Source organism: Salvia hispanica, chromosome 6 (genome assembly GCF_029641045.1).
Source record: "Salvia hispanica isolate PSC_SH4W2 chromosome 6, Shi_PSC_v1, whole genome shotgun sequence".
NCBI classification, from domain to species: domain Eukaryota; kingdom Viridiplantae; phylum Streptophyta; class Magnoliopsida; order Lamiales; family Lamiaceae; genus Salvia; species Salvia hispanica.
The window spans coordinates 4,171,825-4,189,869 of NC_142697.1; the positions used below are offsets into that span (position 1 = coordinate 4,171,825).

Here is an 18,045-nt window from a genome sequence, read left to right on the forward strand (position 1 = left end):
ATGCCACCCAACATAGTTCACATCTTCTTTCGGATTCTCGATTTAAGGCAAAATTCAATAAAATTTTGTATGAAGTTGAAATGGAGAATGAGATGGAGCAGCTTTGGAGAGATCTATGTGAAGAATGGAATGTTGGGGAAAATAAGTGGTTGTTTAATTTGTACTTGTTGCGTCATAAATGGTGCCCCGCATTTAACCGTGCTAGTTTTTCGGCCGGCATAAGATCTACACAGAGAAGTGAAAGCACGAATAATGTTTTCAAACATTTGTCTTGTAAGACAATGACATTAACCGAGTTTGTTAATCACTATGAGAAGCAAGCAGAAAAGATGCGTGATAATCAAGTGGCCGATGATTTTGAATGTACTCGAGGGGTGCCAAGAATCGGTGTGGATTGTGGTATTTTAGGCAAGCGGCACAAGTGTATACTTTGAAGATATTCAAAAAATTTCAAGTTGAGTATTTTCAAGGATTGTCATGGCATGTGACAAGTTCTAAGCATGAAGGCGGAGTTTACACTTACACATTGAGGAGGGAATTAGGTCATGCAGAGCATTCTGTAAGTTTTGATTCAAATAATGTTATCATCTCATGCACATGCACGTTATTTGATTTATTAGGATGGTTATGTTGCCATGCATTGACGGTAATGAATAATCATTTGAATATGACTGCTATTCCTATGCAATACATACTAAAGAGGCGGACATAAAGTGCAAGATGAGAAGTTCATCATAACGACGGTGGTTCATGCTCCTTCGATTTGACAATGTCAAGAACTTTTCATCTAAAGGAGTTGATGCGTCAATCTTTTGACGTTATGAGCTTAAGTGACATGATGTTGAAACCGTTAAAATTGCAAAAAAGAAACTCCATGAGCTTGATATTGAGATTAGAAATTATGTCTCCTCGGTTTGTAAGAGCACAAACAACACCATGAGAAATCAGGATAATGATGTCCCTCAACATGCTTCAACTCAAATTCTTGATCCTCTTAAGAGAAAGTCGAAGGGAGTGACAAATTCTCGAATGAAAAGTGCTATAGAGAAGCGAAGGAAGAGCAATTCTTTGAAAGGAAGAAAACATTTGCAGCCAGTTCATGGCGTGACTCCCATAGAGCAAACACCGATGTTGAATGTAGATTTCCACATGAATCCAAGCAACCAAAACATGGTATGTATGCTTACAAATTATTTATTAGGTTATATGTATATATAAATATATCATAATTGTATTGGTGTAAAAATTTGTAGGGCATATCATCTGATATGATGCCAATTCAACATGCTCATGGAAAGCCTTTCTCATTTATTTCATTACTGACTCAGGTATATTTTTCACTCATAAGAAGATATATTACTTAATTTTTATTATGTTCTTCATTTGTAATTAGATATACATTTATTTTATTTTTTGGCTTTGCAGGGTTATCAAGGTGATTCAAGTGCATCTCAAATCATGTTTCCAAAGTGATTGTTCCCCTTGATTTTATCTCAAGTTGAGAAAACTAATTTGGATTGGAGAAACTTATTTTGAACTGGTTGCTAGAATATGAAGAAATAATTTTCGAGAGATTTTTGTGATGGCTTTAATTTTGAACTAGTAAATGTATCTTTTTGTTAAGAATATCGCCGACATTATGTACACGTGTATTATCTTGCACAACATGATTATAGCTGACGAAGGATCGATGTCAGCTAACTTTGACGACGAGGATGAAGCCGGAAGCTCAACCGCGAGGTCTTCCCCACGACGAGGTGTGCATACGTTGGTGAACGAGAGGATCGAAACAAGACACACTATGCGCAATATAAGAACCCACATTGAGCTACAAAAAGACCTAATAAAACACATTTGGGCGAAATTCGGCAACGAGTAGTGGGTCTTTTTAATTTTATGAATTTAATTATGTATTTTTTTTTATTTTCTAGGATTTTAATTATGTATTTTTTTTTTTATTTTCTAGGATTTTAATTATGTATTTTTATTTTTTAGGATTTTAATTATGTAATTTTAATTATTTTGTAATTTGTAATAGTATTCCGGATATTTTTAATGCATTTTAATATTGTGGAAATGTTTTTATATAAATTGAATAATAGAATGGTGGGACCCTTGAGCTTGTCCTCAGCTAAGAGCACGGATGTGGGTGTTGTGCTCTTAACTAAGGACAAGGAGTAAAAGTGGGTCTGGGCCCACTTCCGTGCTCTTAGCTAAGAGCACGAATGAGGATGCTCTTAGAACGTGCAGAAAAAGAAAAATAACAAAAACTATTTTTGAAAAAAGTAGTAATAAGACAAATTAAAAATACTTTTTGGTACTTCTCCATCCATTGAATATGACCGACCCATTTTACTTTTTGGTTTGTCCCAATCAAGATGACTCATTATTAAAAATGGAAACAATTTTATCTCTATTTTGTTTTATTTCTCTTACGTTATTCTCTCCATTTTACGCACAAAATAAAGTTGTATAAATCAATTTTGTAAGGAATTCGCCGTAAATATATTCCTACACCGAGTAAATGTATAACAGTTTATCTTGTTACTAAAGGTCGCAATACCAATGTCATCTTGAAATGTGGGATAATGACAACAATTACCAAATCTTCCTCTTGAAAGGTAGCAAAAAGATTTCTAAATAAAGTGCAAAAATGGCATATTATTCTTTCGTTTATAATTAAATATTCCACTAATGACTTAGACACGAGTTTATGATTGTAAAAAGTTCCTACAATTGTATTTTTATAGGTTCATTTTACATTCTTTTTTATTTTTAAAAATTAATTTCTCTTTACTATTTTTGTCCATTTCAAAATTTTAGTCTATTTATAGTTTTAAACATTGGTTGCGCGAGTTTCATTTTTAACTAACATTGTTTTAATTTTTTTATTTAATTAATTTCATTGAGTATAATTTGTGTTGTTTTTAAAATTGTTTATAATGAATGGAGAGTGAAATAAATTAGTGAGGGTTGTACTAAAATTTAGCAAGAAGAAACTTGGTGGTGGACTGGTGGTGGTGAGGAGCAGCAGCGATTTTGCCACTGCAGAGCTCCCAAATTCCATCATTTATTATTCGAAAAAGAAGAGGAAATTTAGAACCAGCTAATTCAATCATGGATATGCAAGCCCTAGCTTCGTCGTCTTCGTCTACCAGCGGAAGTTCTGCCAATCCTCCGCCGCCGGAGGATGCGTGGTTCAACACTTATCTGAAGCTAATTCCTCAATGGCAATCTCTTCCCACGGTAATTGATTTTCCTGCTTTTATTTTTTCAATTTTTGAGGGGAGTGTGATAGAATTCATGTGCTGAGTTGAGGGAAATTTGTATTATTCTGCATCTTTTTTTTTCTATTGTGAAATTGCGCTTTCACTTTTGGTCGGTTGTTTGTTTTGGGGAAATTGAATATTTAATCTATCTTCAACCTAGCAGCTGAAATTTTAAGATATTGGGCTTGATTGTTGTATGAAAGATTCAATTTTTATTAGTTCGATTGTTAGTGAGAGGGGTAGAATATGTTGGCTGAGTTGTTTTTGAGTTTTTAGTAGAAACTGGTTAATAAAAATCATCCTTGTGGGATGCATCTAGCTTTTGCCCTCATTTTGCAATTGTGCTTCTGTGGTTGTTCTGACAGGAGATGATCCCAGTTGAAATATCTAGAGTTAATCAGGTAGATGCTGGACGGCTTGACGTTGAAATGTCGGCTATGTTAAAAGAGCAGTTGGTTAAAGTTTTTTCTTTACTGAAGGTAAACATCATGCTGTTAATCATGTTTTCTTGGACCAGAAGCTTTTATAATTAATTGGCAGTTCACAGGCATTTGATTTACATTCCCTTTTTTGGGGTTAGCCAGGAATGCTATTCCAATACGAGCCTGAACTCGATGCATTTCTTGAGTTTCTAATATGGAGATTTTCGATATGGGTTGATAAGCCTACACCTGGTAATGCTCTCATGAACTTGAGGTATAGGGATGAACGTGCAGTTGAGCCAAGGGTAAAAGGTCAGTGGTTATTTACTTGTTTTCTTCTTCTGCCAGTTAATCTGTCGTTCTGATCATTCTTATATAGCGTTTAGGTTGTATATTTACTTCCTATGAAAGATGTGCAATAAACTGGTGACTGAATGCTTCAAGATATTGGAGAAAGTCAGTTGTGTTATGAGAAGTTACGGTGCTATGTAATGAAGAATCACAAGTAACTTCATGCCCGGGCAAGTTTCGGGTGATTAACAACTTGAAGTATTTTAAGGCAGGATGACATTATGACCATACATGAGTTGTACAGTGTTAAATGTTTGCAACTGACTCTACATGCTCCTCTTTGTTTTTCTACTCAAATGCTACTTGTGCACTTTCTGTCCTACAACGTCAAACATGAATTTAAGTTTGATGAACATCATTGTTTCCTAGTGTAAATTGCGTAACTTGCAATCACAGAAATCTATGCATGTTGCTGGTGTCTATGGACCTCTTAATATGCAATAAAGTACTGTTTTCAGAATCACTAAAGAGATTGGAAGACTTAATCTAGATGATCTTAGCACTGTCTTTGCACTATTTGCTCAGTTGAAAAAATCTTGCAATTATTCAGTGGTTTAAAAATTAAATTTAGTATAGATAAAATAAAATGGCATATTTATCAATTCAAAATGGCTGTTTACTGATTCTGAACCACTGATGAGAATCATGAGATGTCTAAGCAAACTGGGTAGATGAAGTGGTTTGACCATATGAGATAGAATACATACCTGCCAAATTGTTTTGGCACTTGTTGTTACAAAATGTGTTAAAAAGCCCATACCTCGAGTGAGAAAATATGTAAATACTAAATGGAAATCAATAAGATGTGCCTTTGGTAGTATCCGCCTAGATATGCCCATATTGTCCTACACCTAATATTTGGCTAGTGGGGCAGGAAATTATTCAAGAAATGAAGCTTATCTGTGTGCATGTTATCTTTTTACATTTGTCCCGATATGTTTGAATATATATAAAATTATTACTTTCATCTTTTGGCTCTCTGTTTTGTAGTGTTTACTAGTATAAGTTTGTTATGAGAGAGTCAGAGACCCTTCTTCTATGTTTTGGGCAAAACTCCTACAATAATATCTTCAAGATGATCTTTTTGCAAAACCTTGTGATGCTAATTTATGCATAATTGTGAATTAGCAGTAAAATAGCAGCTTTGTTGGCTAGTTTAAATTCTAGTTGCTAGCTAAGCCTTATACCCTTTTGCCACTTTGAAACAAGGGCTTAGAAATTGTCTTTATCAAGGATCCAGCCGTCCAGGTTTCCTCCCATTTTGACATAATTCATATTCTGTTTCTGTTTTACATTATACCTTTGTGTCTTGGAGAGAAGAGGCCTTTGAAATAAATTTAAGTCTTACAATGGTGAGAATGATAAAATTATGTTCAGTATACCCTTGGTATTAGTTATTATATTGTGGATCTTTACCTTTAATGTCCAAGCTTTACACTTATGCTTTTGTATGCATTCTTATAGTTAGAATGGGGCTGGAGGGGCCAGGATTAACTGTTTCTCAGAAGATATGGTACTGTATAGCAACTGTTGGTGGTCAGTATATTTGGGCCCGACTTCAGTCGTTTTCTGCTTTCCGTAGATGGGGTGATACTGAGCAGGTGCTTCTTTTCTCTGCAAGATTATACTATAGTGCTATGTAGTTGTTGCAAGATATGCAGTAAAGTAGTGTTCTAACTTCTAATCATCTCTTCTTTATCCAGAGATCACTAGCTCGTCGGAGTTGGTTTCTCCTACAACGCATAGAAGGATTTTATAAGGCTGCATCCTTTGGAAACCTTCTCATATTCCTTTTGACAGGAAGGTATCAGTCTTATGCAGCCTTTGTATTTTTTTTTAGTTAAAAAAATATTTTTGCTCTTATCTGCTTTGGTATGTGAATAACAATCGTATCTTTGTAGTAATTGGTCTTTCCTTTATGCAGGTATAGGAGTCTTATTGAGAGAGCCTTACGAGCAAGGCTTGTCTATGGAAGTCCAAATATGAATCGATCTGTGAGCTTTGAGTACATGAACCGGCAGTTGGTGTGGAATGAATTTTCGGTAAATCATCTCATGATTCTCATCATTTCTTGCAAGTATAGTTTTGGTAACATTTTTGTTAAGATGCTATATGCTCTTCCACTCCATCCCGCCCGGCTTCCCCTTCCTAGTGGAACTTTACTAACTTCTATAAGAATTTTGTGCACTCCGTTTCCCTTTAAAGTCAGGCTGAGTTAGTCATGTTGCTTCAATTTACTCTTAGGATTTAGCCCCCCTTGTATCCAAACAGCGAAGTTTTTTTGGTGAACTTAGTTGTATCAAACTTGTTTGGCATGGCGATTTTAGTTATCAAGTTGCTGTACTTTGCTCAAATGTTAACTAGGATATCTGTCCTATCTCGTTCTTTTATCCGCTCAACTCATGATGGAATAAACATGGCGTAATGTGCAGGAAATGTTGTTGTTGCTTCTTCCACTTCTCAATTCGTCGTCCCTCAGGAAAGTTCTCCGTCCATTCTCAAAAGATATATCTTCAAACTCGGAAGGGGATGATGCTTTATGCCCCATTTGCCAGGCAACTCCAACCACTCCATTTTTAGCTCTTCCGTGTCAGCACAGGTAATTCGTTTTCGTATCCTAGTCTAATGCTTTATGCACGTCCACGTTCAGACGTTTCCAACGCCAATCTTTAAGCTAGTTTAGAAAAGCCTCTCCTTACCGTGGATCTTACTGTCAGGTATTGCTATTACTGTCTTCGAACAAGATGCTCTGCTTCCATGTCTTTCCGGTGCTCCAGGTGTAGCGAACCCGTTGTTGCAATGCAACGACATGGGGACTCTGTCTCCAACGAAACTCACTGAAAGAGTTGCACAAGGTGAAGGAAATGATGATGCACAATTAAAATCATGTACGGTGTTGAAATTTAAGAAGTATAGATTCGTTTATAAAGAAAAGTACTCCATCTGGTTGATGAAAATTTGATCAAAGAATGTTCTATCACAGTTTTTCAATTTCAATACTTGTCTTGATCAAATGAAAGTATTGCAGAGGCATTGACAACGCAGGATATTAAGAAACACTTCATTTATACACTATCTGTGGCGATTGTCAACGCAATAAATCAGAATTGGTTTATTTTAAGTGACAGTGTACAAAATCATCGATGCCGAATCGAATATAAGATAAAATTACATCCCAAATCATTTGATTAATATGAAATTAATTGACCAATTCAATTATTCAATTAAATCTAAACTCAATTACAGTTTCTAATTATGATAAATTGGCATGTCATAACTTATTATGTTATTATATATATAATAGTGTATAATAAATTCAATTATAAGTTAAATTCAAGGAAATTATGACATTATAATGTTATTATATATAAAAACATATAATAGTGTTTAATAAATTTAATTATAAGTTAAATTCAAGGAAATTGGGAAAAGTGGGATATAAAGCATTCACTCTGGTTGGCTGATAGAGACGCCTTCCCGATCGGCTCCCATCGGCCAACTATTGCGGAAGAAGGGCCTATGATAGGCCATTCCTTCTCTCTCCCTTTTGGCCAATGTGTGATGGCTGATGATAGGCCTTCCATTGTGGAAGAAAGGGCCCATCATCGGCCCCTTACACATAGTTTTTTTTTTATATATATATTTCAGAATGTCTACACTTTAAATACTCTATAATATTTTTATTTTAATTTGTATCTCATTTTTTTTTCCAATATTTGCATATTAATATTTTTGCATATAAATTTATTTAATTTGATAACATATTAAATATAGAAGTGCAAAAAAATTAAAACAAAATAATGATGATGTGGAAATGAAATGGAAAGGGATAGGCCCTATGGGAGGGCCCTTCCATTGCAGGGAGATAGGCCCTTTGATAAAAAGCTGATGTGAGTGGAAGAACCCTTCCATTGTGAATGCTCATTGAAAGAAGTACTTAGATGTTATTTATGTCTTCGTTTTGGAATTTAGTCACTTTTTAACCAAATATTACTCACCTTATCCATATATCCCAAGTTACTTGAGTCGTATATCATTTTGGATTGTCCCACTTTACTTGAATTATTTCCCTTTTTGGCTAAAAATAAAACAAGTAATCACATCTACTTTATTCTTTCTTTTACTTTATTCTATTTTCACTTACTTTATTCTCTCATCTACTTTATTTTATTTATTTAACTCACTGAACATAACTTTCTTAAATCTCGTGCTGAAAAGAAACGCTTCAAGTAACATGTGACGGAAAGAGTACATAACAATGAAAAAAAAGACCTTTTGCATTTTTTATACTTAATGACAATTAGTAGAGGATGGATTAGATTTAAAAAATGGATCTCAATTCGCTGACCTTTCGAAGGTTGAGATTAAATTCGATGACCTATTAGAATATGAGATCGAGATTTGCGAATTTTCATATAATAAGAGATTTTTGCTCTTATTATCTTTTTCTCTTCTTATTTTCATTCCAACATTATCAACAAACTACCCATCTCAAATGTAGACCCAAATTATAAAAAATCAAATACGCTTGAGAATTAAATTTATTTGGATGTCTTCCCCTTTTATATCTCGACATTTTTGGGGATTCCTTTGGTCGAATTGCAATTTGAAAGAAAATCTAGAGGCCGCTGATGAAGCTGGGATTGAAATTACGATCGTGGAGAGTGGCGCGGGACAACCCAATGGCGGTGGAAAAATCTAAAGTTTTTATGGGCACAAGTATTTAGGTAGTGATGTTTAGAGCATCTACAGTGGGACGGATGTCCCGGTGGACATTCCGACGGACTTTCCAAAAATACCTCCTGCCACGTCATAAGGACATCCCACTATACAATGACGGACATTCCCAAGAACATCCCGACGGACATCCACAATAATAAAAATTTACAAATTCACCAAATTAAAAATTTTACGGAATTAAATAATTTACGGAATTAAAATTTCGATACGAATACGGAGAAAATGCAACCACTTTATTTTTAAAAAAAACATACATAATTATTTTTAAAAAGAATACATAGTTAAAAAAAACAACAACCCAAAGCTTCGACAAATGCGGCCCCCGTCTCACTCCTCGTCGTCCCCGTCGCGAGTCCTGGCGCCACTCCTAGGCAGGGGTGGCATCCCCAAATCGCGCCTCATAGTATTGATGGCATCCTTCAACATGATCTTGTATAAGGGATCAGTCGCTGCATGCCACTTGTCCATGGTGTCAGGCATGCTTTGCGTTAGCTGGACACGGGCGAGATGGTTGAACTTGGGAATGACCAGGGAAGGAGCTTCCGATTGGACCTTGTTGGGACCCGCTGGCGCTTCCACTAGCCATCCGCATCGCAGTCATTTGCCCAACCGGGCGACGGCGGCGGGAAGACGATTGAGGGGTCGGGAAGTCTGCCTTGGCGTCAGGGAGTTCGTGGGAACCGACACTGCTGCTGTACTCGCTGGAGGCGTTGATCTTCGTCCGCTTCAGCCAGCCAGCTTCAACACCCGCACTAAACATGGTGGAAGTCTGCACCACAAGGTAGACCTCTCAATATTTGAAATCCCCGAAACCCAATTCACTATCGGGGTACTGCTGGTGAGACAGAAGCTTCACATCATCGGCGCACATGCCGCTAGTTGTCGTGCGGAGGTTGTTTTGGTAGATGCCGGTAAATCGGCCGAGCTGCCTCCGCAGCCGCTCCCACTGTTTCCGGCATTGCTCTCCATCGTGAGGCTTCCCACCTGGCGGTTTGAATTGGAGGTAGCTTTCGCTAATGCGCCACCACATTCTGTCGAGTGCTGGTTAGCCCCGATGTAGGGATCCTCGACTACACCGACCCAGGCCTTCGCCAGAGCGACGCACTCCTCTATGCTCCAGATGGTCCACTTTATCATGCCAGCTTCCTCCCCCTCCCCCTCCCCCCCCCCCCTCCCCCTCGGCCCTCGCCCCACCTTGTTCCCCGCAAGCAAGGACGAGGTAGTGCCCTTGCCCTTCCCTCTCCCCTGCTTCCTTGTCCTCCCTGCCGCTGGTGGGCATGCCCTGCATCCTCCCGGGCATTTGGGGCATCATCCCACCTATCCCTGCACACCAAGGGGGTACATATTATGGTATCCCTGCATCATCCCCGCCATTTGATGTTGGGGCATCATCGACGCCATTCCTGGCATCATCCCGGACATCGCTGCACTTCCGCCGGTGTTTCTCCCACCTCTAACGGGAAACATCGGCGTTTGTGACTCACTCGTGACTAGAGAATCACTCGTAAAGAGAAATGAAAGTAAAGAGAGAGAAACTCGTTAAAATAAGTGGTGTGAATGAAATGAAGTTCAACGAGCCGTATATATAGAGGCTTTGTTTTAAATTAAAAATCGGGACGTCCGATGAGACGTCGGTCGTGGCACCACAATGGCGGACGTCCTGCGCGAACGTCCGGCACGCCGGTCCGACTTCCGTCGGGACGCCCGCCGCTGCGGATGCTCTTAGTGGTTAATATAGGAATGAAAAAAAGTAGAAAAAATAAAGTAAGACAGATATAAAGTGTTGTTTTTTTTTATCATAAAAAGAAATGTTTCACATATAGTGGGATAGCCCAAAAAGGAATATGTCTCACTTATGAAAGGACGAAGGGAGTACTATTTCTCTTCAACAAAGAGATGGTTGTGTTACTTATTGTAATTTTGTGAACGTCGTTCATAACTGTCTACTAGAAGACCATGATACGAAAGGGATCACATGTTGTGTACAGTCGGTGCTGTGCCTTGAAACATAGGCTTAAAAACGCAAGTATTTTTTCTTACATTTTTTCTCTTTTTCCTTTTCTGTTAAATTATTGTGTGTGTATATTTAGCATAAGTCCTGTTGTGCACAACAATGGATCCTTAGATTTATTAAAGACAAAAATTTGAAAAAAATGATAAAAAGATATTCCTTCCGTTCCAAGAAAGATGACTCATTTTTTATGGCACGAGATTTTATGCAACTTTATTTTATGTGTTAAGTGGAGAGAGTAAAGTAACAGAGAGGGAATACAGTAGAAATAGTGGTGTTTCTATTTTTAGTAATGAGTCATCTTGATTGGAACAAACCAAAAAGGAAAATAGTCATCTTCAATGGAACAGAGGGAGTACTCAAAAATATTTGAGTTAAATGAAAAGAAAATATAATACTCATATTCCTTTTTGGGTTGCCCCATTGTAGGTTAGTTGTTTCCTTTTTTGACAAAAAGTACTTTACTCTCTCTTCATCTTTCTAACTTTTTTTTCTTTCTACTTTATTCTCCTTTCACTTTACTCATTTAAAACAATTTTTCTTAAATCCCGTGCCGAAAAGAAATGCCTCTACTATAGAGGGGCAGAGGGAGTAGTAAATATCATATACTCCGTATTAAATAAATAAAAATATTACTCCTTCCGTCCTCAAAGAATATGAACTGTTTCCTTTTTCGTCCGTTCCTGAAAAGTATGAACTTTCTAATTTTGAAAAACTCAAACAACATATTTGAAGGAACTGGCAGCGGAAGCGTTTTTGCATGGGATTATCGTAATTTAACAATTATTAATCGAGCAAATAAATCACATAATAATCAGATCTATTTAGCATATTACTTAGACAAAATTTATTCGCGTAATTCTCACATATATCATGCTCATAACTTGAATTAATCATGCTTTAAGAATATTGAAACCGAAAACATGCTTTTCTACAGAGCAAGAAAATACTTAATTAATTCTCCAAAGAATTGATGATGGCTAGCAGCTTCTCCACGTGACACTTTGAATACTAGACCACGGATCTTCTCTCTAGTTCCCGAACTGTACTCTGATATCAGTGTGGGCTGATCTCACCAGAATACTAGGACTTAAATAAAGAAGACAGAAGTTCTACTCCTATGAGGAGAGGAAAAATTCGAACCCTTCTCTATATGGGGGGGGGACGAAATTTTTGCTGTAAAAATTATGATTTCTATCTCCTTTATTCTCCTATTTATATTAAGTTCCTTTTGGGCCCAGACAAATTATGATTTCTATCTCCTTTATTCTCCTATTTATATTAAGTTCCTTTTGGGCCCAGACATGGATCTATGGAAGGTTTTGGATATGGGCTCATCCAATTTACTTTTTACTAATTAAATTGAACCCACAATTTAATATAAGCTTACGAGCAGCCACTACAGAAGTAATATTGAACTCTCCCCATCCAAATCCGAAATTATAAGTAATCCGGGTATCCGTTTTAACTTTCATTTCCCGCGCTTAAGATAAAAATGTCCATTAATTAATTAATGTCTGCTATGGACTTAATTAGTTAATTTCTTTTTAATTCCAAGAGTGGACTTAGCATGAAACGCTTATTTATTATTCATAGAGTGATCAAACTCCAACTAGCTAGGTTCCGAATAATAAAACCTTATTTCGCGCTCCTCTTGAGGGCATTATCAAACGAGACTCACCCCGCGCACGATTCAACATAATAGCAATCCTAGCACCGCTAGATATTAATCACCACTACCCAATATATCAGGATTACTGGGTTACGAAAAATCCGCACCATTTGATAAGTCAAAGCAATGCATAATTAATACCGTACGCTCAATGCTAACCTACATTGATTAAGAAATAAATATTTATCAAGACCTCGCCTTTCAGTAGTGTCACGCCCGCATTTTCTAAGGATAGAAAACACGGTTGATCGCGACTAGGGATGGTTAAAGAAGCGGGAAAGAAAGGGGAAAACAACGAAACTCGACCATAGCTCAACATAAATGGAATAGCTCGAATAAAATTAGAGTATCAATTCAACAATTCGAAACGAATATTATCTCAACAATACTTGGAATAAAAGAAACAACATTCAGCGGAAGCATTCGAGAGAAGAATAATACTATGTGTGAAGACATAATATATTCGAGATCTTTTATTTGTTATCTTCTTCACTTTTATGCTCAACACCCACCGCGCTCGTCACAGCTCAACTTGCACATTTTTCAAAAGAAATGCAGGGCTGAGTACTTGATGCACTCAGTGGACTCATGTCGAAAACATTTTATAAAAAAGTATTTATCATGCCACCATTGAGTGTTCTCGGGGTTTAACTTAAAAAAAATGTCCGAGACACTAAAATCATTTCCATTGTAAAATTCGACTGCAGTCATTTTCCCATAGATGTCTACCATATCCGATCCATTGATGACAAGGAATGTGGCCACATTCCAAGTCACTAGACCGGCCGACCCAAAAGACGGCTCACGATCCCCATTGGTGTACACTAGCCTGAGTAGGGACTCACTCCCTAGCCAGATCCTAATTCGATTATCCATAGATGGCAAAAGCCACAGCAGATAGGTTCCATAGATAAAACAAAACACGGCATGACAAATATTCATATCATTTTCATATAAAAATATACTTAGGGCATTGCCCTTATTTAAAAAGAAAGCTCACCTCGTTCACTTAGCTCCTCAATCACTTTCTGCTCCAACCACAAATAATGTGCAAAGTTCACCCTTTGAAATAATATGATTTGCTAAAATTAGACTTTGTAAAATAAATAAATTTACCAATGCAAATATCCTAAGTGTGTGCGCTCAAATTATCCTTCGTCCTCATGTAATAAAACAGATTCATCAAGTAAACACAAAAGTCCCCAACAGATAAAACTCTCAGTCATCACCGAAACTAGGCAGTATGTAAAATTCCAATACAAATAAATCCAATTAGTTAATAAACTATACCAACCCAATTAACAAAATTAAAGAATGAAAAAGAAACTGTCTACTTAATATACTCCCATGAGTACACGTCTACTACTCCTTTTCCCACATTCATTTACTTCTCAAATTACTCAAAACAAAGAAATAAAAAGGCAGTACCTATACTCCCAGTAACTATGAGTCTATGACTATCTCTCTATCACAAAAGAACAAAAGAAAGCTTATAATATAAAAGAATTTAATAAAACAAAATTAATACTATATGACTCCTCAACACTACACGTCTGCCTCTCTAAAAAAACAGCTCATCTCTCTATTTCTATTTCAACTTCAAGCAACCAGTTTCTCTCTCTCGACTATTCTGCACAACTCCCTCCTCTCTGACTCAAACCTCCCGCTCTCTCTTTCTTCTTAATTCAAAATGGCAGCAAGAACACCCAGCATCAAACTCTTCCTCGCTCTCGTTTCTACCTCTAAGTTAACACAAAATCCAGCACTGCATCCTCCGCTCAGTCCTTTCGGTTACCGGTAAGTCTCCTCCCCTTTCTCCCCAAATTTAAATCTTTTATTAAATTTTCTAATATGTTCGATTTCAAATATTTTGGGCAGACATTGGAACTTTAAAGAACTTGGGGTCGGAAGTAAAATAGAAGGCCAATGCAAGTATTAAGATTGAAACTTTCGGAGGAAAGTACGATTCCACCAAAGGCTCGTGAACTAAAGTGATTATGCAGAGAATTTAGGGAATAAAGGGTATACCTTTGGAAGGAAGAAAACTTGCACAAGCAGAAGGTATTCAAGATCACAACTCTTTGGTTTCAAACTGTAATGTCACGGAACTGACTGCAAAAATCAATATAATTAAGCGAAGGCTTAATATTCATGAAATTGAGGAGAGAAATACCTTTTGTGGAAAAGAAGAAGTTGCACAAGAAATTTGGAACAGTGGTGATAAATGACTGAGATTATAAGAAGGGATATATAATAATTTTGTGGAGATTTGGTTTGTTGGAGAGATTTGAGGGAGTGGAGATATGGGGAAAAACCAATTGGGGATGTATTTGACCAAGTAGTTCAAATTTTAAATAAATAATTGATTTTGGGCTTTTGTTCCAACTAAAAGAAATAAAATGGCTATAACAAGATAGACAAAAAGTGATAGGCCCAAAAATTGAGTTTCTTTCTCTTTTACCTTGTCGAAGACGAAAATTAATGAATTCGTAGTATTTTGTTTTTAGTACTATGGTGTTTTGTTATTCCAATTACTCGCGAAAGTAACTTCTAATTTCTCTACGACATAATCCATAGCATTCATCGAGATTCCAACAACACGATTCAAAACATTCGTCGATCCTTCGATAAAACATACCCATAGATTGTCGAAACAAAACGAGGACGATAAAATAAAATAAAAAAAAAGTTTCTCGAAAGAAAGGAAAAGGCGGGCGTTACAAGTAGATAGCCCAAGGACAAGTCTTGCTGTTAGATCCGTTCAGTGCTATACCACACCAATGTCATCTTATTTCAGTAAGGCGTAGAAATATGCGGACTGACATTGCAACCTTTCACGATGGATAGTCTAATTCCATCTAGGTTGTGAAATTCTTCTTTTTCTTTGTTTAGGACTGACCGTGTTACCTTAAAGTGGACGCCGCCCACAACCGGTCTACTAAAACAAAGATTTAGACTTTGTTAAGTTAACTTATACATTTAAACATGCAATTAACATCCATTAAATGTAAAACATAACAACATTATGACAAAAATAATCTGTTTTATTACTTGGAAAATAAAATAAGAGTTTTACAGTATTCAATCACTCGAAACGTGATTTCTAGTATACAAACCCTAACAATATTGCCCCTACACATCATTTTATTTACGAACTTATACTATTACCATTAACAACTTATACCATTACAATAATGTGAACCCACTCTCTACTAACATTATTTCCACTACCCTTTCTCCCTCTCACTCGTACTTTTTCCCTCATTTATTAAAGCTCGTGCCGAACTCATTGTTCATACTCTTTGGGGGAGGGAGGAAGTAATAGAATAAGAGAATAATATACTCCCTTTGTCCCTAATAATTTGTCACCATTTGGTCTGGCACGAGTTTTAAGAAATCTAGTACTCTCTTCGTCCACGAAAAATAGGGTACATTTGTCCTTTTTGGTTGTCCCCAAAAAATAGGACACATTGAAAAAAGGAAAGTTTTCAACAACTTATCTCTTTCTCTTACTAATAATATGGACCCCACATTCCACTAACACTACTTCTCTCTTACTTTTTTTCATTCTCTCTCACTTTACCAACTCTACATTATAACCTGTGTCATTCACAAAGTGCTTTTTTTTCGTGGACGGAGGGGGAGTAGAATGTTTATAGAAAAAGTTAGTAGCATGTGTTAGGGGTCAAATTCCCCTAACATCGACCGGTGGCTTCGCGCGGCGGTCGAGAACGATTTTGGCGCCCTTCGTAGGGTCGGCGGAAGAATTAGGAGCGGTTGTCCGCAGGATCGATTCCCGTCGGGCAGCGGTATTCCTAGAGTTCGTAACTTGAGTAACTTGTGTATCAAGGTATTTGGGCAAAAGACAGTAATTCTTATTCATGTCAAGTTCTGTGAACAAGTGCCCTATTTATAATCTAACGACCCTAGGGTTGGTTCGACCTCTCCTAACCATTCCGGGTAGGGATGTCAATCGGGTCGGCCCACCGGTTTCGGGTCAACCCTATCCGGTTTGCGGGTCAATCGGGTGCGGGCTAGTCGGGTTGTGATTTCTTTCGGCTTATAAAAGTTCAACCCTAACCCTAAAAGCTCGGGTTTCCGGCTAGCCCAACGGGTTAATCGGGTTGCTACCAATAAGATTAACATGCGATCAATCCCATAAATAAGATGAAAATTAGTTATATTCATAAAATGTAAAATATTTAATAATGATAAATTTGAGATATATGCTTAAACTCAATCATAAACATGGTCAAATACCAATATTTGAGATATTTCGTAAAATTTTAATGCGTATTTTAAAAATTTAAACATTTTTTTAGTGAATTTAAAGTTTTTAGTTTATTTATCAATTATTATATTAATAAAAATTCAATATATAATTTATATATTTAATATAAAATTGAAAGTTAATTTTTTTAGTTATCTACAATTATAAAATCAATCAATGAAGTGTCGAATTGGGAGTAAAAATTGGAACAATAAAAAAATTATCGGGTTTTCGGGCCAGTCCATCTGGTTTTCGGGTCTGGCCCTAACGGGTTGCGGGTTAATCGGATGCGGGCTAGTCGCATTGTGATTTATTTCGGTTTATAAAAGTTCAACCCCAACCCTATAAATTTGGCGGGCTATTCGGGTCAGCCCACGGGTTGCGGGCTACACTGACATCCCTAATTTCGGGAAAGAACCAACAAAAAAAATCCGAAATATAATAAAACAAAAAAGAAAATAAACAATAAAATACTACTCCCTCCGTCCCAAGATAAGTGACCTACTTCTTTTGGGCACGGGATTTAAGGAATGGTATTTAAATAAGTTAAAGTGGAGAGTGTAAAGTATGGGAAAGGGAAAAGTAGAGGAGAGAAGAGAGAATAAAGTAGGTGGAGAATAAAGTAAGAGAGATGACTTTTTGCTAAAAATGGAAATAGGTCACTTATAGTGGGACACCCCAAAAAGAAATACAGGTCACTTATCTTGGGACGGAGGGAGTAATATCCAAAAAGAATTACTAAACCAAAAAGACAATAAAAATGAAAGACTTATTTGGGAACATAATCGCCAAGTCTATTGGGTTGGCATACGTTCCTCTTTGGCTTCGTGGTTGCGATGGATGGCTAGACCTCCGGCGAACCAGGATCCTCTTCCGGCTGCTCCTCCACTACCTCTCACACTTCAGCCTCCGGCGAACCATGATCGTCTTCCGGCTGCTCTTGACGAGGCAGCTACTGTTGCACTGTATCCAGTGGCTGTATCAGCATGTGAGTCCTATTTTTATATATTAGTTTTATAATAAAATGTGAATGAAAGTGAGTTAGTGGAATGTGAGATTCACTGTCAAAAATGGTAACAATGAAAGGTGACAAATTTTTATAAATGGACGAAAATTGAAACAAGGGAGTAATATAATTTAAATAATTGACTTTTGAAAAGAAGTAAAAAGTTATTTAACTTCAAAAAAGTATGTTTGATAAGTTTGTGATGGGGAGTACAAAATAGTGCAAACGAACCTGAAGTGTGACTACCCATATACGATAATGATTCTAGGTGAATAAGTTTATTTGTGTAGCAACTCCAAAGAAT

General features: G+C 36.9%; 1 protein-coding gene and 1 long non-coding RNA gene across 2 annotated transcripts; one reads left to right on the forward strand and one right to left on the reverse strand.

The window, feature by feature from the left end:
* Window positions 1-2,958: 2,958 nt before the first annotated feature.
* On the forward strand, window positions 2,959-7,039 carry LOC125203768 (peroxisome biogenesis protein 2-like). The gene is made up of 8 exons (XM_048102206.2): window positions 2,959-3,246; window positions 3,635-3,748; window positions 3,850-4,003; window positions 5,507-5,643; window positions 5,746-5,846; window positions 5,967-6,084; window positions 6,475-6,641; window positions 6,760-7,039. The coding sequence occupies exons 1-8, from the start codon at window positions 3,118-3,120 to the stop codon at window positions 6,881-6,883; spliced, it is 1,044 nt and encodes a 347-aa protein (XP_047958163.1). The 5' UTR covers window positions 2,959-3,117; the 3' UTR covers window positions 6,884-7,039.
* A 5,738-nt stretch (window positions 7,040-12,777) lies between these two features.
* On the reverse strand, window positions 12,778-14,794 carry LOC125207893 (uncharacterized). Its single transcript, XR_007174029.2, has 3 exons — window positions 14,639-14,794; window positions 14,494-14,577; window positions 12,778-13,527 (listed from the first exon to the last, which is right to left on the reverse strand). It is a non-coding gene; the product is annotated as an uncharacterized LOC125207893 (long non-coding RNA).
* Window positions 14,795-18,045: the final 3,251 nt, after the last annotated feature.